The 26,003-nt window shown below is 39.2% G+C and overlaps 2 protein-coding genes across 6 annotated transcripts in view; one reads left to right on the top strand and one right to left on the bottom strand.

Moving 5' to 3' along the window:
• ESRP2 (epithelial splicing regulatory protein 2) overlaps window positions 1–26,003 on the top strand; it is a 203,438-nt gene that overhangs the window by 73,404 nt on the left and 104,031 nt on the right. For 2 of the 4 annotated variants that reach the window (XR_011143350.1, XM_068956449.1), the window contains exon 7: window positions 24,933–25,041. The gene's annotated coding sequence lies outside the window, so the exon portion shown is untranslated. Of the gene's footprint in view, window positions 1–20,966; window positions 21,140–21,366; window positions 21,840–24,932; window positions 25,042–26,003 lie in introns of those variants that run through there. The other 2 variants (XR_011143348.1, XR_011143351.1) reach the window with 2 other exon arrangements.
• On the bottom strand, window positions 391–20,755 carry PLA2G15 (phospholipase A2 group XV). 2 transcript variants are annotated; one of them, XM_068956451.1, is made up of 6 exons: window positions 20,491–20,755; window positions 11,786–11,942; window positions 9,561–9,679; window positions 7,781–7,879; window positions 6,547–6,771; window positions 391–4,087 (listed from the first exon to the last, which is right to left on the bottom strand). In XM_068956451.1, the coding sequence occupies exons 1-6, from the start codon at window positions 20,636–20,638 to the stop codon at window positions 3,576–3,578; spliced, it is 1,260 nt and encodes a 419-aa protein (XP_068812552.1). In that variant the 5' UTR covers window positions 20,639–20,755; the 3' UTR covers window positions 391–3,575. The 2 variants fall into 2 exon arrangements, with proteins under 2 accessions (XP_068812552.1, XP_068812553.1); XM_068956452.1 differs by lacking the exon at window positions 20,491–20,755 and adding an exon at window positions 20,076–20,234.

Genomic DNA, 26,003 nt, shown 5'->3' with positions numbered 1-26,003 from the left:
CTTACATGGGTTTGTGGATCAGTTTGGAAACCAATGGTGTAAAGGCAACTGCAAGCATCTAGGACATTTCAGTCTTGAGGGACTAATTTCAAAATGATTGCCTAAACAGGAACACAGGGCATCCTGAAAGCTTTTTTTTCTGTGTGCGTGCATAGGAGATGAACAGGAAAGAAAGAAAGCAGCAAACGGAAGGAATTGAATAGTCTCACATCTCCATAAAGCTGAGTGCACACAGCATGAAGCTCCAGCTGTACTAAAAATAAAAAAATAAAGTCAACATCTGAAGAAAGCAGGTGTATTTGGAAGATGAACTAAACAATTACTATGAGAAAATGAGTCACAGCAAGAAGGCCTGGATTAAAAAAAAAACACACAAACACACACACCCCCCACAAGCAACAAGTTGACATTTAATCTGTATGAAAGGTGAGACAACACAGGTTATTTACAACAGGAGACACTATTAGATCAACTTTATTATGTTATCAAAGCCAATAAAATATGCAAAATCTGTTGAACTCATTCATACACAAAAGTGGCATATAAAATGCTAGGTCTCAGATTATGTTCTGTACAAAATACTGTAAAGTGTAGAGCAGCAAAGTCATAGCCAAACATTCCCTGAATTTAAGAGGGCCTTAAACACACTGTGCTCCCAGAACTACCTTAATACTAAACATTCCTTCCTTTGGTCTGCAAGTCCTTTGCAGTTATTGCTAGTTATTGAAGCCTTCTGGTTTTTTTTTTTTTTTTTTTTTTTTTTTTTTTTAAGAGAATCACATAGTGACTCTGAACCTCTTCAGAAGTATTACAATGACAGCTGAAGCCCCTTCAGCATTCTCTCTACATTTTGTCAAAAATAAACACATTTGGTCCTCAAGACTGTTTTTGGTTTCTGAAAATATCCTGGGGAAAAAAAACAAACACACTGAACTTTTGTTCAGGAAAGAAAAAGACATGCTCCATGCATTTCAGGTATATGGAAGACATGTCAGTAAATTTAAACATTTCAACTGTGAAGTGTGGCAAAGCACCCGAGTTATTCCTCCTAAGGAAGTGCCACATTCTCTTCTTTCCATAAAGATGCTTTTCTTCAGACTTCTCCCTCTCTCTCCCCCCACAGGAGCCTAGAATGCTCAAGTGCAGGTGGCTCTAGCAGGCCTATAACAGTAATGCTATATATTCACGCTTTCAAAGGTAGAGAACCAAGCCTTAGCAAGTAGGGCCTTCTCAAAGGCTGAGTGAAATGGTTCTGTTTCAGTGACTAGAATGATATAATTTACTTGCTGCATTCACTTTACAGTGAACTCGGTATGAGACTGAAAGAATGCCCTAACTAAACAGGTAAGGATCTAAATGAAGCTTTGAAACATTCTCCAGCTCAGGTTAAGAACTGTTAGCCTATGTTTTTTCAGCCCTCGATGCCCACATTGGTGACCTGCAATACAGCCTCCAGCTCCACTCATCCAAGTGTTTATTAACAGGCATTCTACTTCAGAAAGAAATACAGAATGTGAAAAGCTGTATTTTCTGTAATTTCTTTCTGTTGTAAACCAGTGCTGTAGTAGCAATTTATTCAAAAACAGTCAGACCACTGGAAGAGTTTTACGCTTGAGCAGCCTTGGAACACAAATCTGAAGCTTATCCAACCAACAGCTCTGCACCAAATAGAACAGTCAGCTAAAAACTTACTGTGTGTGTTATTTCATTTCAGTAGTTACCATTTACAAGTAGCTTGGGACAACTCAGTGCTAACTCTGAAGAAGTCTGGGCAATATAGCTGTGGAACTGTAGGTTCCTGGACGATCTTATTACAAGGTAAACATTCCATTTTAAAAATCAGAAAAATGGGTCCTCTCCTTCACCAAAAGGAATAGAGAATATGCAGGGATAATGAAGCCACATAAAAAGAAAGTTAAAACCTTGGAGTACACTTAGCTTATCCATTACCCTAGTTTCAGTTGCTCTGAATTTACAAATCACTTCCGAATTAAAACTTCGAGCCTTAGACCTACCCTGTGCCAAAATGTTTGCATTCTGCATTAACAAGAATTCAAGCCTATTGTCATTTCAACATTTATACGTTTAATGGCAGCAAACATTTTGTGTGTGCTACAAAAATAATTAAAGTTAAAATGTATTCTTCAGACCTCTTGAGCTTCCTAAGTAATGAAACCACAATATTTCTGATGAGTTTCTGAAACTCTTTAAATAAATTTTTTCCTGGAGGACCCAGCATTTGGAAAGCACCTGCAGTAGCTTTTTCAGAAAACTAAGTGCAGTGTAACTGGGTGACTGATTTTAAAGTAAGCAAGAGGGAATCTCTCCGTGAAATTATTTCTCCAAAAGGATTTCTGTAATCAAGGTTGCAAATACCACGGTCATTTAAGTTACCATTTCTTTGGAGTTCAGATCAGAAATACTTTTTAAGCACTTGAGTAAAACAATATTTAGCAGTTCAACAGAGCTGTATGCTACACAATTATCTAAACAGTTAAGGAACAGTATATCTTGAGACAGCAATAACAAAGTTTGTAATTTGTGAGAAGTGTATCTTAGTCTTAAAAGTTTCTTTGCAGCAATGTTGATCCAACCACTTCTTGGCCAGAAAACGGATCAGAGAATTAGGCCAAGAACAAGTTTATACTTCATACTGTATTACATTGGCTCCCCTCCCACTTCAGGAAATTCAGTTTCCATTTTTAATGAGTGCCCACTACCCATTATCACTTCCACTACAGGAGACATTTTTCACCCAGAAGTACAAAAATTCTGCACTGTATGCATTGTTTGCCAGTATTTGATTCTATACAGTTTTGTCTGATGTGCCATTCCACACAGCTTTGATTGTTGCAAGCATCGTCCACTGCTTAGCTTCTTTCCCCCATTGATAAGTAAAGCCTAAGGTGAATGGTCTTCAGACTATAAATTTTAAGTCATCAAGCTCTAGAAGTTGAAGAGCAAACAACTTTTTCTTAAAAAAAATAAAATCAGAAAAAGTTATCTAATAAGACGCTTCAAGTAATTCACACAGCTTTCCTCTTTCCCAAAAGCTTTAGCAACAGGAAGGCTGGATGTGACAAAAGGTAATGCAGTACCAAATCTCTTGCCTGCAATACTTAGTAGATACGCAGTTTTACAAATTAAGCTAAGTTTACTCTGCTTTCCAAATTCTTAATATCTTTCCCTTGTTTCATGGGCAACTGAAATTGCAATCCTTCCCAGCCCTCCCCCTCCAAACCCTTCAAAGCCCACACAAAAATCACAGAGTATGTGCAAGGGGCTGCACAGTCTCCAAATGAAAGTCTGTATGAATAGTGGATGTAATACCAGAGGTCCCAAAATGCATATTGGACCAAATTTTCAGAATGTGAAAATACCACAACGCATTAGGAATACAAATCAAAGACAAATTATCATTTAGGACACCAAACAACTTCTTGAACACAGAAAAAACAAAAACAAACAACCAAAATAAATAATTCAGCTACCTAAATATCAAGGGATCAAAAGGCATTTCCCCTAATTTAAGGAAAGGCATCATAGGTGAGGAAAATAACTGTCAACATAGGGTGTCACAAATCAAAAAGCAGCTTTTTCACATAGGAGATAGTAGTATCATTGGATAGCATTTGAATGTGCTCATTTCCTGAAAGCTCAAATATCACCACTTCCTGTTTTTGCATGTCCACCCATTTCTGGCATTGCAAGGCACTCTGTAAGTTCACTGTACCATCCCCATCACTGTAAAGGATCTTGGGCTCTTTATCAGGAAAGCTTTCATAATGGAAGGAATCAGGTGTTTCTACGCCAGTACCATAAAGACAGTGGATGCGCACACCAGGTGGTGTCATCTGGTACACCAGGGATTCAGTGTCCTGTCTCATGAGCCAGCCATCTTCAAAGCTGATGTCCCTGTAGAATTTTTGATAATCCCGGAGGGTGTAGTTGGTTGTAGGTGTGCTTACAAAGACCTTATCTGGAGGCCACGTGTAGTTATAGGGAAGCATCCAGTTTGTGGAAACTGCTGATCTCTGCTGGTCTCGAATCTTGAGTGAACTGATGACAGGTATTCTGTTGTTGTCACCTTGGGGGGCGGGAGGGGGTTGGAATTTCATTAGAGACAAAGCAATGCATGTGTCCTACACCCAGCAGCAATTAGTACCGCTCACAGTGATAACATGAATAACAGAAAACACACGTTCTCTTTGCTTACAGTGACAGTTGGGAAGACTCTTTACTCATTTGATTCTGTCTTGATATTTAACTTCTGCAAGCAAACTTCTGAACATACAAATTATAAAATATAAATGAACGAGTGAATGACAAACCAAGAACACTGCTGCCTTTCCAATATGGCTCTTTTTAAAGCACAAAACACCCCCCGTAGCAGCCGAGTGAGAAATCAGCCTTTATTAGGCATTATTTATACAATTTGTAAACTTAGTCTTAAACGTGTCTCTGGAAAAAATATTTTTATTTTATAGTGTTTCTGATCCTAGACCATGCTTTTGCTGAAAAAACAGATAAATATTACTCCTTACAACGTGTAAGGAGAACTCATGAAGAGACCTTTACAGGCTTCGCAAAAATGGTCAGTTTTGCGTGTTGAAAACTACTAATCAAGTTTTCCCTTACTTAGTCCAGGCAGTTACAGCATGTAGTTATCTAGGTCAACCACACCATAAGTAGTGAAATAATGAGACTGAAATCTATATTCTTGAAATAGCACTGAACTGTGCATTTTAAACATTCCATAAGGTGGCACTGTTGGTTCAGCAAGATCCTAAAGCACAGTCTTCAACTTTTAAGTGGACTAGGTGGAAATGTTGCCAGTATCACTCTGTGAAGCCGATTTTAAAAAGGAAACTTAAAAAAAAAAAAGGGGGGGGGGGAGGCAAGAATTTGGCCTGTTGGTTGGTGTGTTATTTGCCACTTTGATAAAGCAGCTGTGGATTTAACATTGAGTTCCTAACCATTAACATATTTTAAAAAGGAACGGGAGCAGAAAGAACGCATTACAGATTGCCCTTCCTACAGCCATGCAGCATTTTTCCTCTGAAGCAACAATTGTTCTGCGTATTAACACCCTGATAATTTTACTTTTATAATTTCTTTGACCGACTAACGCCGTCCAAGTGTTAATGCCTGGTGGTGGTGACTTATTACAGATACTTAAGACACAGTACTAACCTAAAAACATACACTTAGACATTATTATGTTCTGCCCGTTTAAGTTTCCTGTGGTATTCTGAACTCTGCTCTAAGACATGGCGTTTAATACAGCAGTCATACAGATTAAGAGATGACTACATTCTAGTAGCAATTTAGCTCTTCTTCGTTATGCGTTTGTATAGCTAGCTACTTTGGATGAGATGCATTATTAAGGATAAACAGGATATCAAGTATGAAAATTTAATCTAACAGAAATCTGAGACTGTGGAATTTTGTGTAATCGTGTGGAATTTTATAAAAGCAATTTTAACATTGCTCACTTCCTGCCATTTCTGTAGCATGCAAACTGGTCAGACAAAGCCTGTGGGAAAAGGGATATCAATTTTTACAGTGCCTTTGCAATAGAATAAACAGTCTAAAACTCAATGCAAATATCCAATTTAAGTTTTTCTAGTTAGTAAGTTTGAGTTGTGCGTTCCTATTCAGAATCAAATGCCTTTGCTAAGCAAAATGTTCTTTTGATCTGTCCACGCATGGCTGGCATTTGGCATGTGCTCTGCATTTTGATGAAGTCCAGTTCTTTTGATGTCAGCTTTGCTTGGGAAGAAAATAGTGATATCCAAAGCTAGCAAATTAGAAGTAAACTAAAACACAAGCCGACACACTAAAACACAACACTAAAACGACATGAATTAAATAGCAAAGCACAAAATAACTTACTGTTTTGCCATGAAATAATCATGATCCCACCTGATAGTGTAAGTGAACTTTTTCTATCAGTTGTTAGCAGTTACTCAGTGAAATATATTACAGTTCTTTGGATATGCCCGAGACTAACAAAACGTAAATAGTTTACTACACCCAAGATCTCAAAGATTCACTTTCCTCATCTGCGGAGTTACAACTCTGGCAGCATTTAACCACCATGTCTACAAGTGTCCCTTAACATTAACCTCAAGCAGTCATATGATATTTAATCAAAACTAGTGAGTGTGCTGGAGTCCTTGTCAGCTTTGCAATACTGAACGGAGAGCAATCAGGCTGAAGGCAGAAGTGACAAAAATAGAAGGCACCAGGCCAAACAGCAGGTGACACAACCAGCTGTTGAAAAGAGGTTGGGAGGGAGAGGTCAAAAGAGGGGAAACAGCTCCTGGTTAAGGGATGTAAAAACTTAGTCCACTCCCATGAACAGAAAGAATGACAGTCTGGCCACAGAGACTGAAACATCAAGTTGCTATCACTTATGAAAAAGTTACTTTTAACTTCATAATACCTCAAACTCTCATCCTCCAGTCTTACAGTTAAAGTCTAGTTAACTACTGGTCTCAGCTACTACTAACAAAATAGAACGCAAATCCTTAAATTGCCTACCTGAAGCCAGCACACGGAGAGTTTTAGCAACTCCTCCCCATGGAGCACCTAATGACACGTAGTCCTTTATGTACTTGTCTTTCCAATCCTGAGTCTGATGGTTGAGGAAGTAGAGGGTGTACATATTACCCATACTGTGGGCAATTAAGACAACAGGACTTCCATATTGTTCATACATTGACTCTATCATCTTGCGAAGGGCCACAAAATAGTGTTCGTTCTCATCTAAAGTAAACATACACAGATTTCAAAACCTTATCAAAATCATTATTTGCGGAGGCTGTCCTCCAACACAATTATTTAAAAGCTTATTTTTTGAAATACTCAAACGCAGTGCAAACAGGCTTACATCAGGCAACATGCTTACAAAAGCATGATACTTTAAAACTCAGCTTTTTACTGTTTCTCTCAAACTTATTTAAGTATAGTTACAAACATTACTCCAATTCTTTACATCTTAAATTTGAATTTTTTTTTTTAAGACCAAATTTTCTGAGAAACATCCCATGCACGCTAACCTTTTCCACACAAAAGCCCCTGTAATAACATATGAACTTTAAATGACAATTGGAGCATAATTTTATAACAGTCACATAAAGAGCAAAAGTCAGCATTAGTGGTTTTCTTCAAGGAGCATCTTGCACGCCAAGTTTATATGCTTCAGTTTTAAATCTGTAAGTGTTATGGGCCAAGAGAAACATGATACTAGAATATTAGCATTAGCAATACACGTATGTTATTTCACAAGCTATATGACAAGTCTACAAACCCCTTGTGCCAAGTGGAATAGAATGAGATTACGAGTGTAAAATTATAAAATTCATACAGACAGAGGCTTAGAACAATCTGGACATCACCCCTCATTCCGCACTTTAAAATATAATTTATTCTTCAGGACGTAGTGAAAGCAGTTCTGTTAGAGTTGGTGTGACACCACAAAACTGTCGTGCTCTTAGCAAAGCTCCTGCTGTGGAATTACAAGTGCAGAGTTTAGAAATTCCAGTATTAATTTATGGTGTGTGTTTTTGTGGGTTTGGGTTTTGTTTGTTTGTTTTAAAGCAAGTCTTAAATAGCCAGTTCTTTAAAGGGAAAAAAAAGAAAAGAAAAAGAAAAAAGTCAAGATTAAGATTTTTAAATATAATTGTACAGGTGGGGAGGGGGAAGAGACCCAAGACATTTGTTGACTTTCTCAGCTGGCAAATAAATTTCATTCAAGTAGCAAAACATTATTTACTTGGTGCCTTTCGCCAGTCATAAGGTGCTCCTCTTACATCTTCGTCCCGTTTGTAGCCCCAGTCTACTAAACTCTGCACCAGCATATAAAAGTAACTGCCTGTAGACATCAGATGGGAGAGAAACAGAAAAAGTGAAAAGATTAGCATTAGAAGCAGCCATCAGGCAGGCTAATGATAACAAAACAAATTAGGCTCTGGTAATGCATTACCTCTGATTCCATGTATACGGACATTCAAAGCGTAATCTAAGAATCCCTGACAGTCTAGAAAGCTGCATATTAAGCAAAACAAATTATGCTCACTTTTCTGTGAAAGTGAAAGATTGCTGTTACTAAAACTTCTTCCAACTTGGCTAATTTATCAAACCACAGCAGAACGTGGCATACACAGAAGGGATAAATTTTCCTCAGCAAAACTACGTCTGAGCCTTGAACTAAAAAAACAAAACAAAACAGGAAAAAAAAAAAGCCCCACAAACTAAGAAATTACTACATTAGAATTCTGGCTTTTGTTGGTTGCCAGTTAACTTGAGGTAGGACATAATACATTCATAAAGGTTAACCTGGACTTTGCCAGCATTTGTTCTTGGAAAAAAACGCTTGCAATGTACCCTAGCGCAGAGTTCTGGAAACTACTGCAAAACTGGTTTTTTATATCTATCAGTTAGTGGACTGTAACTTAGGTGACTGACCATAATGCTCTAATGGCAAAGGGAAACATTTGTAGGTTGCTTGCAAGTATTTATGTTAAGATGGTGTATATTAAAAGGTTTGAAACATAGGATGCAGTTATTACCACTATTAAATGCATTTAGTAGTATTTTGGAAAGATGAAGGATCAGAACATCCTACTGAACATCACAGTCATATTTAAGTTTTGAGCAGTACCTCACTCACTCTGTTAGTCTTGAATGCTTATCATATAGTTACTAAAGTAAACAGAGACAAAATTTAAATAAGCCCTGTTCTAGTTAAAAGGCTTATTGACTTATAAGATCATGAGGGGCATTACTGCCCTTTTGGGGACCGCTCCCCAGAAAAAGAAAAACAAAAGAAACATGCAATGAAAGAGGGACCATGCTACAGTGAAGCCCAGTGCACTGCTGGCTGTTAAATTGCTCAAGTCTTCAACCACAGCTAAAACCTCCTTGCAAAAAGGTTGTCAGAGTCGTCATTTTCTGAAAGAAGAGTTCTAGAGTCCTACCAAAGAGACAAAACACACCTCCACCCAAGAAAACCCACACAATTAATGCAGAAATCTTAGAGCACAAATGTAATGATATAATCATTCTGACACGGACAAGACACAAGGAATTACAGAACGTGGCACTGTGTTTTTCCAGCCCATTAACTCATTCCGGAAGCCAAAGAACCCCTTACTTGATCAAGGCCAAGCTGAAACCAAGTTTTTTATTTTGTTTTTCCAAAACATAATGAGTCTTCAGTCACAGAATTTTCCATTCTTCCCATTTCATTTTTCAAAAGTGTCTTCAAGATGCCTATTCAAGTTTCATCCAGAAAGCTTGAACTTGGCACAAGACTAAATAGCATGAAGCTTTCCTGTCTCAATCAGGCCACATGACAGGCAAAACAATGGTGTAACTCAAACACTTATAAGCAAAGTGAACCATGTGCTAACCTACTTCAGAAGATACACTACAGTTCTACTTCTAAACAGAACTGTAATTTGAAATCTAATTTCAGTAGCTTACTGTGTGTGGAAAGACGCACTAGAAAAATCCTAAGATGACAAAGCACTTCAAACACAGCTTGTACATACCAACACTCCTTTTGCTTGGGTCAAGGAATTCCAAGGAGAACGTCTGCCCAAAGCCTGGCACTCTGATGTCCACTCCATCTGGTGGTTCTGTAATCTTACTTGTTCGATTATATACCAGCCTGGAGAGAAGAGGGGGAAAAAAAGAAAAAAAAACACACAAAAATATATGAAACATGCCGTATTACCACATAACAGCTCTCAACTAAAATGAGTCTTACGTTCCCCGAGTGCAGTAACAAGAACTTTAAGAGCTATTACCTAGAAGGCGAGGAAGAAAACAGAGGCAGACATGACAAGAGTACTCTAGCAGCTAAGTGGTTATATGGTGCAAGCAAATATTTTAATTAGTTTTATTCTGTCCGTGCAGAATGTAAGACTTATCTGCTCTGTAAAACAGCATACAGAAGAGTGGCTGGACTTCAGCTTCAGAAAGATATAACTGCTTTGTGTATTTCTGTATCATTTCATTTCAAGTCAAGCATAAAATGGAGAAAACTTGTCAAGAGCGTAAGAATGAAGGTGTGGCAGTAGCACATAAAATAGCTGTAAAATCAGATGTCAGTAAAGTGCCCCTGAACAGAAATGAGTTACTTTTATCTAACTAGAACACCTGTATCAGCATAATGGAGTGCTTGATACTTTTTTAACTAATAACAATAGCTACATAAGGAAACCTCATACAGGAATGAAGTTTTTTGTACATATTTTTCAAAACTATTTTGTGATATAAAGAACTTGGAGGGTGGGGTGTTTTTTTGTTTTTTGTTTTTTTTTTAAATACAACATCAATACAACTGCAGTTTCTGGAGCGCAGGTTTTCACCTTTCTCACAATCTGAACTGATATTCATGCATCAAAAAATTCTCCCTAACCTGTGAGGCAAACAGCAAGACTGAAATAAAGCAGAGGCACTACCACAAAATACAAAAACAAAAAATGCCACCGCCACAACAAAAACTTGCACAATCTCTAGCTAGTCTATATACTATCGATCTATTTTCCAGTGGCTCATAAAAATGTAAGGGCTACCGTTACTGCTCATGTTTTTATCTTGGTTGCTTTAGAACCTTCCTTGGTAGGAGATTTCTGTTTAGTCTTTCAGCAGAAAGCACTAAGCTGCTACTAGACAACTCTATGGAATATATTTACTGAATACATATAACGCTATGAGGGAAACCAGTTTTAAAATGTTATCTGTGACAAAAAGATTGTCTAATGTGGATAGGTCAGTAAATCTAAAAGCTTTCAGGCAAAAAACCCATTGACAAATCCCTATGGTATTCTATTTACATTACAAAACATACTTAGGTCTGCATATTTATAGTTCTCACAAAGTTACAGGCAGAGATTTGCAGGAGATATAACATTACTTAAGAGAAAACTAGGATCAAAAATTCCTTTGAAGACACACAAAGTTCAAAATGGAAATGAGCAACAGTGGTAAAACTCACTTATGTCCTTATCTCCCAGTCTAGAAGAATGCCGATTTGTTGAAAAAGCTTACTGCACAGGGATTTCAAAACACAGGAAAAAAAAAAATCTCAGCATTCAGGTCAATGTATATTCTGTAGATCTTTATTCAATAAAGACATCCTTTATGTTATATTTAGTACTGCAATGCAAGCTACCCCAGCCTTCCAGCAAGCTCTCTTGCTTATCAGTTGTAGCCACAACAATAAAAGTAACATTTAAGTGAATACAGTCATTCCTTGTCTACTGAATTTCCAGCTGCAATTTAAGGTGCAATATATGTCAATATGTTCCCACAGTCTTGAATACATTCATGCACTATGAAGACAAAGATATTACAAGTATTCAAAACATTAGGTACCTAGAATAGATGACCTGACTCTTAAAAGCCTTTTAATTTTTCAGATTTTGCTTTCCTTGAACGTTCAGAGCCATTAATAAATAAGTAAACAGTCACAGAGGATTCTGCCTAAACTACAGAGGCAAAAAGGGGGTTGTGAGGAGGCATTGCTAAACTTTCTTAACAGACTACAGAAAAGTTATAGCAGTTCTCATTTTGTTATGGAGGGAGAATTTAAAAAAAACTGCTGAACTGATTTTTTTTTAATTTAACGTTGCCTCTACCTATCAGAGTTCTAAGTGATTTCTCTCACTGTTCTTGAATTGGAAGTCTAAAGTAGTCATTCTGATCAAAGCATATGAGTCTAAGAAAAGGAGACAAAAAAAATTCCAAAGTGCAACATTTCTGGTCTTACCTGATATTATCAATCCAGCAGTCAATAATGACAGGCAGAAGCAATTCTAAATTCAGCCAGAGCGTAAAATAACTGTCCGTCTTCTTAGAGCAGAGATAGTGCACTACTGATGGCTTATCTAATTTTGCTTCCAATTGATTACCTAAGTCCCCCGGAACTGAAAGATATTAAAGTAGATATATATCTTAATTTGAAATTCATTACAGATTTTTAATTATAGGTTAGTATACAAGTTTAATACTGTAGCCCTTATATGCTGATGGATTTTCAAAAATGATTAGCTGGGGAATCACCATGCAAATAATTCTAGAGCAACAGTTCAGTTACTTCAGAAAGCAGACTACATAGGAACAGGTCACGTTAGGGCATGAGTATCAACAGCAGATTGTCTCATACCTTATCAGAGTTATCTGTCTTCTAAAGTATAAACTGAATCTTTCTGAAAGAACTTTTTCTTCAGACAATTGCAACTGAATAGATTAAGTCCTTCTTTTTAAACAGTACCTGAAAACTATCAAATTTTTCATTTTCACTTCATCTCTTACTGCTATGCTGTTACACAATATTTAGTTGGATGGCATAATAATCCAAGTATAGGTTTATATCTTTTGCATTCAGGTCGGGAGGTAACAGCAGTTTTGGTCTTGGCACTGTCCCCCCCCCCCCCATTACCCCAATAACACATGAGGGAAGAGTTTTATATTTGTACCTTCTCTGAAGTGCACTGTTCTTAAGGTATATGCTTCTGCTAGTATTCCTTCAATGGAATTTTATTTCCACTTATTTATTTTAAAAACCAGTTAGAAAGGAAGTAGACTTCCAAAGTAGAACTAAGCTTAAGAAATACTCTTGACATTTTCAGCAACAAGTTTCCAGAGGGGCTCCCTAAGCTTTACAATGTTTAATAGTTTTCCCTCACGAACAAAGATAACAAACGTACTCCTGTAACTGAAAAGTCTCTCCATACTAGGAAAAATTTAAAGAGTTGGACACCTTTCAGCTTTATTTTTCCATCTCTTCAGCTTTTTTTCCCTCCCACCTTTTTTTGCATGTGTACAGCTGTACCCTACTTACATGCCAAAACTTCAATCCTGAAGCTTTTACGTATAGGCCAACATGCAGTTTGCTGAACAACTGAGAATACTTCTCACCGAAAACATAGTACATTGCCAGGTATACTTCAGAACATAACTCGAACTAAATTTGTTTTGTTTTGAAACATTAGCTCCATCAAAAGTGAAGCAGCTAGTGTATACACCCTCTTGCTCCCAATTCTAGGGAATATCTCAAAAAAAATTCTTTCTGCTATATTCAAAGAGGTAGCCACATACTGCCAAGTAAAGCAAGCTCTGTATTCCAATTAAAAAGTGATAAAGCAAAGAACTTAAGTCATACGTAGCTCTACAGTACAGCCTAAGCCAAAGACTTCAAGTCTACCTCAGAGTGCGAGTCTCCAACAGAACAAAGTTAGTTACAAATGCAAATGGATGCACAACTGCTGGACCACCCAGCCAAAACTCCAGTTACAGGAGCACATAGCATCTTTCACCTTGGAAATAGTTTACTGTCTGCACTTTTTGTTGTTGTTCTGGACATTCTGAAACTCCGATATGAGGAAGTAAACAGCCATGGCTCTTTTCTTATTGAATCATGGGCCCCATTATTCTGCTTATCTACCAGCTAAGCGTTCTTAGATGGGCTGACACAGCTAAGATATTGCGCTACAGCAAAAGCGCATCCCACTCATGCGACTCTCATTCTGTTTTCTTATATAGTGCTCAGATAGTAATTTACACATCAATATGTGATTTTTCTTTTCATTACAATTTTTCATTTAATCTCAGTCAGCTTCCACTGTACAGAGAATTTAGGCCATTTCTGACACCACAGTATATACTGTTCTTTCTCCAGAACAGGCTCCCCACCACAAAAATCTCTGGATACACATCACGGAGGAAAAACACCTGCAGAATTGCTGAGAAAAGAGGTCTATAAGCTTATTTTGCAAGTTGAGAAGGGTGGGATGAGGAAAGGGCTATGGAGAAGGAAAGAGAGAACAGGAAGCAAGTCTGCTTTAGAATACTTAGCAATGGCTTGAAGAAAGGGACACTATTTTTTACTGGAACAACTAACTTAACCTGAAAGCCAGGGATGTTGTCAGGGAGGCATTTATTGCAGAATCTGGAAAAGGATAGTCCCTTAGAATTAGTCTCTTACACCCTTCCACCATCACAGTTGCCCCACCACAGAAGATAATACCCCAGAATTTCTTTATTGACTACTCCTACTTTCTCATTAGATTACAGAAATAAAAACACTAAAAGCCTAAGTGAAACATTTAAAGACCCAGTAGCTCACCACAGTTTATTTTAGGTCATATTTCAAGGACTCTGACATACTGGAAAGCATAGTAAGGGAGATTATAGCATTGCATCATACACTGGAAAAAGTTTACTGAAGTTCAGTCTTGGAACCTCACAAAATGCTGTTTAGTTACTGCTTATAGAGCTATAAGGCAACAGCTGGTTCAACAACCTCATGCCTGTTCTGGCTGCTGTATCAGAGCTCTCAATTAGAAAAAGAACGGAATGTAATTCTATTTATATCAATCATTCCTGGCCGGCCAGTTTCAGCAGCAGACCTGCCAAGGACAAAACAGGTTGATTTTGTCTTCCATTCCAATGCAAAACAAAGTAGCTGAGTGACTCAGAAGAATAATAAGAGTTACATTTATCAAGAGTGCTGAAACTAATAAATTGTACAAAGTTTCAGTTGGAATTACTAGAGTGATCTTAGATTAACTACAAGTCTAATTTAGTTAAAATATTTAAACCTCAAGTTTTTTTGAGGAAAAAGGCTGTGCTCCTGTGTCAAATTCAAAGCAGAAGATGAGAAACATTCCATACTAATTTTTATTTAAGGAATGACAAAGTACAAATCGGTTAACTGAACAAAAGATTGAGAAGTGATAATTTCATATAATTCTAAGCAAAAGCAGAGGAACAACTTCCCACTGTGCCAAGATACAATACTGCAATTTAAAAATAGAGTCCCATGTACAGGTACATGTTTATAAAGCAAGAATTAACACAAAATATTTTCTCAGGTTTACAGAGCCATCTAAAACATTTTTATATTGACAGTGAAGTTGTTAGTCACCGAAACTTCACATCCCATGTTTTATTTTCAAAAGTATATTCTGCAAACTGAAAAGGGTTCATGATGAAACTATAGGAAACAAAACAAGAAGTGTAGATTTTGATTTTTCAGATTATGAAAAACAACATGCAAGATCTTCAATGCTCACCCAACACAATTTAACAGTGTTAATGATTTACGTTTTGGCTGGAGAACTATTTAGTGGCTTTTTGATAAGTAACAGGTTGGAGAAAAAAAAAGTCAGCAGATCATATTGAAGATTAATTCCACTGGAAAAGAACAATAGCTTTCTGCATTTTCTATGATGAAATTTCAAAGTGACACAAAAAAAAAAATTTCCCTTTGCTCTCCGACCATACACGGAAAACACTTCTAGGCAGAGTAATTTATAAGCAAGTTATCTCTTCATCCTCTCACCTACCAGTATCCATAGTTTCTAAGCTTTTTTGCTGGAAACATTACAAGAGGTTCTAATTTTTAAAGCCTACAGACTGACCCTGTAAATTCACAAAATAATGGGCAAGTCAAGTTTTGCAAAATTCATCAGCACTGGTTAAAACTAGATGTCCAAGCAAAGATCTCAGACAGAACCCTAGCTTCTCTAATTTTCAGTTGTGTAATCCATGTACTGACTTCTGAATCGGGACTTTCGGAAAGAGAATGGAGTTTTCATATTGGGCAGAAAGACGTGTTTCTGTCAGATTTGTTCATTTAATCAGCTTTAGCATAATCTTACTTTTCACAAAGACTTAATTCCAACAGAAATGGTTCTGAGATGTTAATGAGCTCAATTTGCTTCTAATATTCCAATATCTTTCACTGGTTTTTGCCTCAACTGCCCCAACAAAACCAGTATATCTCCTCCTGGAATGTGTTTTTCTTAGATTTAACTTTATGCGAAGCACAACTTTAAGTTTCATTGGAGTGTTTAAAGACATTACAGACTTTTCCAAATCTGAAAATTATAATAACTAGCTTTACAATATAGTGACACACCTGCCTATCACTCTAGTAAAACCTTAAGGACTGACTCACAGTTCCAAGCAGAAAACAATAAGCAAGGTGCAGCCTGAAAAGTGACTTCTGTTAACATCCCTCAGGAAACAAAGAAAAGAGCATTCAATAAAAGCAAAGAATAGGGGGAATGGTCCTTTAAGATTATAACATTTGGAAAAAGAATAATAAGAAAATAGTATCTATGTAATAACTGAAAAAAATAAGTCTGTTGTTCACGTGGCAACGAGACCATCAGTTGCTACATTTTTTACTACATTTATCTGAAAGGCACATGCCTTGGATATACATAAACTATCACAACCTTCTTCCATGTAAAGTTTCTCAAACAAGCGTCAGCTTTTTCGTTCTATAAATTAGCCTTCCTTCACAGTGAACTAAGTTTTCTGGGATTTCATTTGAAATTCTGGCCACAGAATTCTCTAAGGAGGATGTCTCAAAGCAGCTTACATACTCGATGACAGGCTGCCACAGAAGGGGCTTGTGTTTAAAACCAGGAACAAGAAAGCAAACAAGATCTCACATGATACTTCTAGATACCTCAGATCACATGAGGCATAAACAGTTAAATCACTGCTGACATCTAGCTAACTGACCATACAAACACACACATCTCAATTAGTAGTCAGCAGGAATTCACGGGCAAACCTCTTTTGCATGGAAATCAATTATTAACAAACTTCATTTAGGTGTCTTTCTAGAAAACTTTAGCCAAGTACCTAACAAATTGTTTGCAGAAGGTATCAGAACATTGATATAGTAATTGTGTTGAGTCAGCTCTAAAAGGTAAAGAGTTCAGTGAATCCGCTGCTGATCTTATAAGGACAGGTTATCAGCCCCCAAAATTGATAAGACATCAAGTAATATGTAGTGACTATGGATAGACTATATGAGAAATCGAAGTTGAACAGCCACAAGTTAAAGGACCTTATTACCAAGAGCATTAAAAGACAAGTGTTTTGAATGTATAACCAAACTGATAAGAGAAGTGCAAGAATATTGTAATTGAGTGTGAACATAAAGCTGCTATCTAGAAGCACTCACACAGTTTTGTTTTTTGCTTTAAATAGATACTGTCAGTGTAGCAAAGGTGTTCAGGAGATTATCCTGGTTCTTAAAGGATATTTTCCTGTATGAAAATATTGTTCTGGCTTAGTAGGAAACTCTTTTAAAAAAAAAAAAAAAAAGTAAATGGGAAAGCAATGCAGTATCTTAAGTAATACTTTTTCACCCCAAAACTTGAGGGAGTACCTCCAAAACAATATTCTTACGTTTTAGTGAGTATTGTCTCTTTGATATCAATATTTCGGGCAGGACTCTGGAAGTACAGTTATGACTTTTACCTTATATTTTTTTTTTTACTATAGTTCCACTACCCTGTGAATACCTTTCGATGCTTTTTTATTTCAATCTCAGGGAGAACTCTGTAATTGAATTGTAGTACTCTGCTTTCACACACACACAAAAAAAATTAATTACCTATGCCAGTTTGGGCCCTAGTCTTACTCCCTTGATATGTACAAACATGATCTTCAGACAAAACAGCTCCTGCTACTAAGGCAGCATTTGATGATACACAGACCAGTTTAAAGATTTTTTTTAATTCAAATGGAATGGTGCCTCTCTGCCCGTTCCTTTGGCCAGCTCCTTCATTAAGTTAATTCAAGTACAAAATTACTCGTTCCTCATCAGGTTAATTTTCTCCTAGTTTAGCGGACAACAAAACTCCACAAAGTGACCAAAAAGCTGGCCCAAGGAAAGCAAGGGGAGCAACAATGAACTGTTACTTTGGCTTAGCTGTATCACAGAACCAGATTTCACTTTGAGCTAGTGAAGGGCTCTACAAATTTGAGATCTGTTGCCACCACAAAAAAAGGAAGAGAATCTCGCTATCTACAACTATTACTTACAAAGTTGTATTCAGGCAGCTCATCTGTTCTCAGGTTTGAGAGATTCCTAAAGGAATATTTTTGTTAGTACCCAGGGAACAGCACAAAATTATCCACCTGTAAGCAAGGTCCCATATTTGCAAACTGCTGCTCTACTTCTTCCCATTAGGTAAGCACATGCAAGTGGGGTCTTTACAAGAAGAGGCTGCAAACAACTTACACTGGGCCTTGTGACCATCATGGTATAAAACATTTCTGAAATGATCATTATGTGGACATTCTTTCCTTCTTTATTCTCTCAGATTGCCAACGTGTTATGCACAGCATAAGGCAAAATTTAAAACTTCTGAGGAGTTACAATGCCCAAACAGGCCATGAGAATACAGTCAGTACAAAATAAGAACATATTTAAAATAGAACACACAGGAAGAAAATGAGAGCTGGGATACCAAGCTGATAAAACAAGAGGAGCAGCTCTATATCCTCACCTTACCATGGATTCCAAAACTATCTTAGGCTTGTATAGCCCCATGTAATACACCTCTCAATCTCCTTCTGCATTTGTGATTCCAGTGCAGGACCTGTTTTAATTGCTCTCCCAAACACCTTCTATGTTAAGGCAGTACTTGGAATGCCTCCCTAAATGATTCTCCTGAATACATCTAAAAATTTTCATGCAGTAATTCCCAAAAAGCTTATTTTAACACGTCCCTGTACAAAAAATGGAGAAGAACAGGTCACAAGAAATTACCTAGAATCAAGATGAGAACATTTCATACAGAACCAGTGAGTGACCGACAGTCACTCCTTACTCTCCCCTCCTTTATTTGTTTGACCTTCACTTGCTATGTCATGTCTAATTGAAGCTAAGCTCTTGGTGCAAGTGCTTTTACAAAGACACAGCCATTTCTATACATCAAGAACGTGGTATTTTACAACAGTAAGTTACAGCAAATCAGTCCCTGAGAGAGTCTACCTTCTCAAACATCCAGACACCACAGAACAATAGTTTATGAAGATTGAAGAGAAGACGGCATCTTCACTTTCTGGACAAGTCAGGGCTAGGCAGCAGACACAGAAGACAACAAATGAAAAAATGCAGAAGCTAACCAGAACAGTCAGTAAGACACACAAGTTAAGTGTTTGCTGAAAATTCATTTTAATAGCAGAAGATCCGTGTTTTTTATACACTCACTGATGAGCGTGTGCTGAGCCACAGAGCACGTACTAGGATTTCTCATATGAAAACAAGGCATAAATTAATCATGGTTTTTAAATCATACACTTAGGGAACGTATATGCTTACAATTGACCCACCACTAGCAACTTCACGTTCCTACGGTGAAGATCCCTTTATCCCAGTTGCTTTGATTCCTTCCTAACTCAAGCTGAGTATTGGACCAGCAGCTACACCACTACCACCTTTTTCATGCAGAAGCTTGCAGGGGAATAAGTGCCAAAGCTTATTGCGAAAATCCACTGTCACAAAGTGGAGAGATGGGATAAAAGGCTGCTTCTAACCTTCAAAGACAAAACTCAAAAAACAACTCACTTCGGTCACATTTCAAGTCCAACCCTTTAATACACGCTTCTGTAGTTTCTTTTCCCCAGATTTACATCCTTTCAGTTATTTAGTTCAGACATCTGTTAAGAACTGTGAGTTTGTACACTGCGGTCTAGCTAGATATACAGCATCTTTAAAGAATGCTTGTTTCAAGTTTGCCCTTTTCTGTTAGAAGCCTGTGACAGAAGTAATAAGGTCAAAGGCAGAACCTGAACTATTATATATAAACAGAGCTTTAAATTGAACAGCATGCTACTGATTATTCCTTTCCTAGTTTTCTTCCATTTTCTTATTATTTCTCCCCTTATCATCAGCATTATTTGCATAGTGATAGTGCATAGCATGCTGAAAATATTCACAGGATGACTTATATAGTATCACCAGATGCCTTCAATAAATGCATTAGGAATGCTTAGAATTAGTGTTCCAGTAAACAAGTTACCAAAACACTTATCCACCTTAGAAGATTCTTCTTTCTTATCAGTGGACGCAAAGAACATCTAGCATTTAATTAAACAGCAAGCATTGTAATATGAATGCATTGTACATGTTTGTCCTAAGTTATTTGGCGTTAACAAGTGAAACCTGCTCACTAGCAATAATCACTGTTCGTTTTCTGTATTGCGTGATAAACTACTGGAAAACACAGGCTTATTTCAACTACCGTACAACTGAATCATCTGTCTTTCGCATCTGATTCCACGCGGCCTCTTCTCTCCAGGAGTTCAGATAAAGTAAGCACTTGACAAGCGAGGATCTGGTTTTGGGTAGCGAGCTAAAGACGTATCTAGAATTTTTTTTAAAGCCTTCCTTTCCCTAGAGCCAGGGGCAAGCAAAGGCAAGCTTCACTTTCCAGCATAACCGGTCGTGCCCATGCCGGGTGGCACTGCTGGGCCCGGCGGCACGGGGGCCCCGGCGCCCGCAGAGGCTCCGGCCCCGCCGCTGCCCCCGCAGCAGCGGCGGCAGCAGCAGCAGGCGCGACAGCCGCCCGCGGGCTGCCGGCGCCCCGCCAGCAGGCGCGACGGACCCACGCGCCGCACTAACCACCGGCCCGGCCCGGCGGCGGCCCCGGCTCTTACCCAGCACGACGGGCGGCCCCGCGGGCCGGCGGCGCGGCAGGCAGCTGCAGGGGCACAGCAGCAGCAGCAGGAGCAGGAGGCGGCGGCGGCTGAGGAGGGGGCTCCCTCCCGGGCGCGGGAGGAGCCTAGCGCCGGCTGGCGGCGCCATAGCCCCAGCTCATAACCCCGGGGCTGGAGCCGCCGCCACCCCGAGCCGGCCGCGCCGCGCCGCCAGGGCTCCGCGGCCGCTGCCGCCAGACTGGGGCGACGCCGCCCGCCCCGGCCTGAAAAGCGCCCGCCCCGCCCCGCCCCGCCCCGCCGAGCAGCCGCCCTGCCCCGCCCCGCCCCGCCCCTCCCCAGCCATCGCCGGCAGAGAGCCGAGAGCCTGGAACGCCTCCCCCCGTCCCTTGGCGCCCAGGCAGGCTCAGTCGCGGGCCGAGCGGCCTCGCCTCAGGCGCGCCAGCGGCCGGCCGTGGGCCGGTGCCCCGGCAGGAGGCGGCCCCGCCGCGGCCGCGCTCCCGTCAGCGGGCCGCCCGCCCTAGCGAGGCCTCCGGGGCGGCAGCTGCGCTTCCTGCCCGGCCCTGCCCAAGTCCTCCGTAACCGCGGCGCTCGGCCCCGCCGTTCGGAGGCCGGCGGCAGCCGCGGCCTGGGGCCCGGGCGGGCCGGACAGGTAGGGGCGGCTGCGGCCGGCAGGGCCTGGCGGAGGGCTGGCGCTGGCAGCACTTGTTTACCAAGGGAGAAGGGCTCGTCTCACATGACCACATCCGCCGTTGTGCGACTGGGATGATTTCTGAAAGCACAGCGGAGGCCTCAGGGTAGAAAGCTTACGCATAACAGTAGAGATTGTGTAAAGGGTGGGGGCGGTAGGGTAAATAAGTGCAAGCTTAGGGTAAGGAAAAACAAAATACAAAATGTAAGCGGAGCTGAAAATTGTCCTAGTGCAAAGTCAAGGACATGGCATCTGAATTAAAAAGCTTACCAGCAGTGAAGAGTTTCCAAAAAATGCTTCACTAATCCGAGAACTAATTGCTACATTGTATCATTGAGGCCAGGTATTTGGCAATATTCAAAAAAGACGTCGTTAGAGTTTTATACACACAACAAGAACAGGTAGACGTGTAATTACAGGATTTTAAAACCAGAGGGATATAAGCCATTGTGATTTGGCAATACCAATTAGCAGAAGTTGCCTGGTCAATTTGAAGTACGTGTTGTTCAGTAGGTGTTAGGGTCTGGAGGAAGAGGGGAAAAAAGAGTATGCATATCCACAGAAGCAGAAACTAAATGAGGAGAACTAAAGCGAGAAAAATGGTACTTGGAACCAGCGTACCCGTGTCTCACAATAATACCAGCTAGCGCTAATGAGCAAGGTAAGGTTTCCTGCTGGCTCCTGATATGGACACACCCGTTCCTCTGAACAAGGTGCTACTTTATGTTTAGGGTAGGATACTAGACTAAGGCTATTTCTGATAGGATTACTTTGTTGCAAAGTCACTTCTGGACTTCACAGCTTTGTACAGCCCTGGGTGTGACTAATACTTTGCAGAAATATTCCTGCCTGAATGGTTTGCACACCAGCATGAACAATATCACAAATAAAAACATCAGAGTGAGAGACAGCTAGAAGCAGAAAAACACTTCTCATTGATTTCTGCAGTATGAACCAGCTATTTACACTTTCAGGTATAAAATTGAACCTGTTCTTGCCTCAGCAAATTCAAGGTTTGTCATTCATGCAGAAAAACACATCAAGAAGATCTGTTCCTGAAGGCAGATTCTGAATAATAAGAGGCACAGGTTGTTGACAGAAATTCAAGAAAGTGTAACAGGAATAGCTTGGCAAGTTGACTTGGAAGGAGAAGGACACATCCTTCCTCCTCTTGAAATAAGATAGAGGAGGAAAACAAATCACTCAAGAAAGCTAAATCTACACCTAGAATTGCCTTTGCCCAGCCAGCTGCCCCACCTCTTTATATTTACAGTGAGTAGAAAGGTGGCAACATCCAACAAACCCAAAGACAGGTGCTTAGTCACTATATGAGTGCTGACTTAAAGGAACCCATTAAAACTGCAGGGTGTGCGAATATGAGTGACGGTAAAACTGGTCGCAGCTTTGGTCCTGGTATAGGAATTAAATGTTACAAAATATAGGGAAAGACCTTATGGAAGGGGAAGACAATATTTAAAGAAAACTGATTTCCATCACTCACTCTTTCTCTCATACTCCTGTACTCAAAAGCACCAAGATGCGTGTGTCCAAGTAGGCCAGGATCACTGGTGTTGCGACATGAGGTAAAGGGATGCCAGCTATCAAGTCCTCACTACATCTCTTGGGTTTTCTTGATTAACAACAAAATGAGTTTTGAACTGATTTTTAAGACCTTTAGGAGTACATTAGTTGTGTGCTTTTTTCGCCTCAATCTTGTTTACTTCACCCTCTAAATGTTAGGCGAGCTCACTACCTGTAGTCTTTGTTCCTTCCTTTTGAAGTCTCTTTATGAATTCCTGCCTATCTTCCTGCTGAGCTAACAGAAAGAGGAACACACACGCAAATTACTGTAAGGTCTTTGCCATCCTCCTGTTATCAGAGGGCAAGTCTTATGCTGATCAGTTGTTTCTGTGGTAGGCATCTCAGAAGACAGGCCTTTTGGTCTTGGTAAAAACATGACATTCCTCAATGGTTACCAGTTGATTGCTGTCAGTTGTGTCTTTGGTTATCAAATACATGCCATTTTCATAATCCTTGGACTATTGCTTCTTCTTGTAATATCACACACAGAAATTTCTATACTTAAGACCTATCTTAATACTTCTGTTATCAAATCTCTGCATTGGTCTGCAAACTGAGAATATCTTCACACTTCACTAAACACCTTTCCCTCTTAATCTTCTCCAGCAAAAGCCTCCTAAGCACATAATTGTCATTCCTTCTGCTGTGCAAGCCTTTAGATAGCAGTCTTTTCAATTGATGAATCCAGTAGTGTACATTAGTTATTCCTTTCATTCCTTCCTTTTGGGACATCAGGATCATTCACAGTGAAAAACAGTAAATCGAGCTCTTTGCCTTCCTAAGGTTGTTTAAATATGTACAGCATGCTTCTGTTTTCACACTGAGTGCCTGATCGCACTGTAACTTAGACCAACAAATAGGAGGAACCCTGACACGCCGATGAGCCCTGAGCCTCGTCGCCTTGCTTTAGAGTGGATGGTAACCTGATAATCAAGACAATGTAGAAGAAGAATACCTTAGTATTTCTGACTGGTCTGTTGTTAAATGGGCAGTCTAGCTCCTTCTCCACAAAGAATGACTTGACAGCAGGGCATTTGCAGATTAACAGCAATTAGGGACCATGAATTCTTCTACAATCTCCTAGAATTAGAATTCTACTAGAATTCTACTAATTGTTATCCCAGGAAAATTCAAGAAATATCAGAACAGGTCTGAGCTGCCAGTAAAATGCCAGTAAGCTTAGTATTGTGCAAAGTACATGCTACATAGAGCTTCCTTCACATGTTTTATGTTGAAAGCCTGCTTGCAATGAAAAGAGAAGTTGATATAGTTTAAGCTACTGATAAAAGCAATACTGCCTCTTTTTCACTTGCATATCTGAGGAGAAAGCATCATTATCCATACCCCACAGGCCATTTTGTTATCTCTCTAGGGTTTTTTTTTTGTGTGTGTGTGTGTGTGTGTGTGTGTGTGTGTTTGTTTAATCAGTCCTCCAAAATATTCTTTACTTCATTCCAAACTATCACCTGAAATAAGCTATATTTAATACCAGAAACTAGAACATCAGCAGCGTTGTCTGTCTGTATTAAGACTTCTTCAGGGGCTGCCCTGGCAACTTGACAAAAAACATGAACTGGATATGAGTTTGCACACTGCTTATTTAAAAGCAACAATCCTATCCAGAAATCTAATATTTGCTTAAACATCTTTTATTTGATTGAACAGAATTCTCTGTTTGCCTTTGATCCTTGCTGTTTAGTAGTGTTTGTATTGGCTCAAATACCCTTAAATACAATTGTGCTGAGCTAGGCACAGTAGTAGAAAAGCAGCTTTGCCCCAAAGGTGTGTATTCTTAGCAAATAAGGATAATGCACTATAGGAGGAAAAGGAATGAATGAAAAAAATGTTTAACATAATAAGCGACTACTATCATATACTGTCTACTGATTAAGCAATGACAAACATTTGTAGAAACAGTGGTATATGTTTCACAATTGAGGCAAGTTTGAAGGAAAGATGTGAGGAAAACCAAAATATTGGCGCAGGTCTAGTACGTAGGCAGATGCCTATGTCACAACTTTCCGCAGTGTTACTGTATTTGATACAGAAATTTACTATTTCAGAATATGCTGACACGATCATCATTCGTGATAGCTTTCAGAAACATGCTATTTTAACTTTACCACCTCACAAGGTTTTACCAACCAACTTAATTTTTGGATTTGAATTTCAGGGGAAGTGTTTACACCAATAAAAACTATCCCCAAGATCCAGAATCTAACCTTGAAAATGAGAACAGTGGAACGTGGAACCTTACAGAAGCCTCTTAGATCGGAAAGAAGGTAAAAGATTTAGTAAACAAGACGCTTATTGTCATAGACACAAAAGAAGTAATACTTTGTCACTTTGCGGTGACTTGCTTTAATCAAGATCTTGTTATTCAGGGCATAGGCATTCAGGGTATATCTGCTGCCCATGTATTTTTTCCTGCAAGCATCGGTATGACATCTCCACCTGAATTCCCAACAATTCTCTGTCTCTTTGGAAAATTTACAATATCTTGTCTCTTTGGAAAATTTACAATATCAATCTGTGACATTTTTTCCATGTCCCCTAAACATCCCAAACCAGCCCAAGTAATCAGCTTTAAGCAAGTTAGATTCATGTGCACAATTTTAAACTCATGCCCAAGTCCAGAAAGGGACCTAAGTCACTGGTGAGCAGAAGTCAGGCATACCCAGAAACTACCACAAGCCCATGCATTGATAAAACTAACGTATACAAGAAACTTTGGAAGACTTTGGTAATAAATTTTGTATTAGTTTGCCACAAGAACTCAAGTTTCAGTACAAGTTCACATTCAGAATAGCTCATTTGCTCAATTTTAAGCTTCATTGGAGGAGAAGGTTTCTTTTAAAGAAGCCTGCAAGATTTTTCCCCTAGTAATTCTTTGATTTGTACCACAAAGATTCTAATGCTTCTTGGCATAACAGATTTACACTCCTAAGTTTTCCTACTTTAGTATAAATCCTAGTCATTGTTTAAATATGACTTCATTTTGAAAAAGAAGCACCAAAATAGCAGTACACAACACCAGTATGCTCTTTCTTCACTGTCCATAGGCTAATTTTGCTTTTTTGTTTTTTTGTTTTTTTAAAAAAAACATCAGCCCTTAAAACTCTACTTAGGAGGCAAAAAGCAAGTCTAACTCCTCCCTGCTCAAGAATGGTTTTAGGTCCAGTTGAAGTCAGTCCCACCTGTACAATGTAATTGCTTTTAGTACAGTTGTGACTGCCTGTAATAA

Source organism: Struthio camelus, chromosome 10 (assembly GCF_040807025.1).
Source record: "Struthio camelus isolate bStrCam1 chromosome 10, bStrCam1.hap1, whole genome shotgun sequence".
Classification (NCBI taxonomy): Eukaryota; Metazoa; Chordata; class Aves; order Struthioniformes; family Struthionidae; genus Struthio; species Struthio camelus.
This window is presented reverse-complemented; position numbering and strand designations above follow the sequence as displayed.

Excerpts from the sequence above, each read along its gene's own strand:
- PLA2G15 (XM_068956451.1), bottom strand. The coding sequence starts at position 20,638 with ATGGCGCCGCCAGCCGGCGCTAGGCTCCTCCCGCGCCCGGGAGGGAGC. Across the intron at positions 11,943-20,490 it reads GGGGCCGCCCGTCGTGCTGG|TTCCGGGGGACTTAGGTAAT; the intron begins GTAAGAGCCGGG and ends AATATCTTTCAG. Across the intron at positions 4,088-6,546 it reads TCTCCGTGTGCTGGCTTCAG|GTGACAACAACAGAATACCT; the intron begins GTAGGCAATTTA and ends CCGCCCCCCAAG.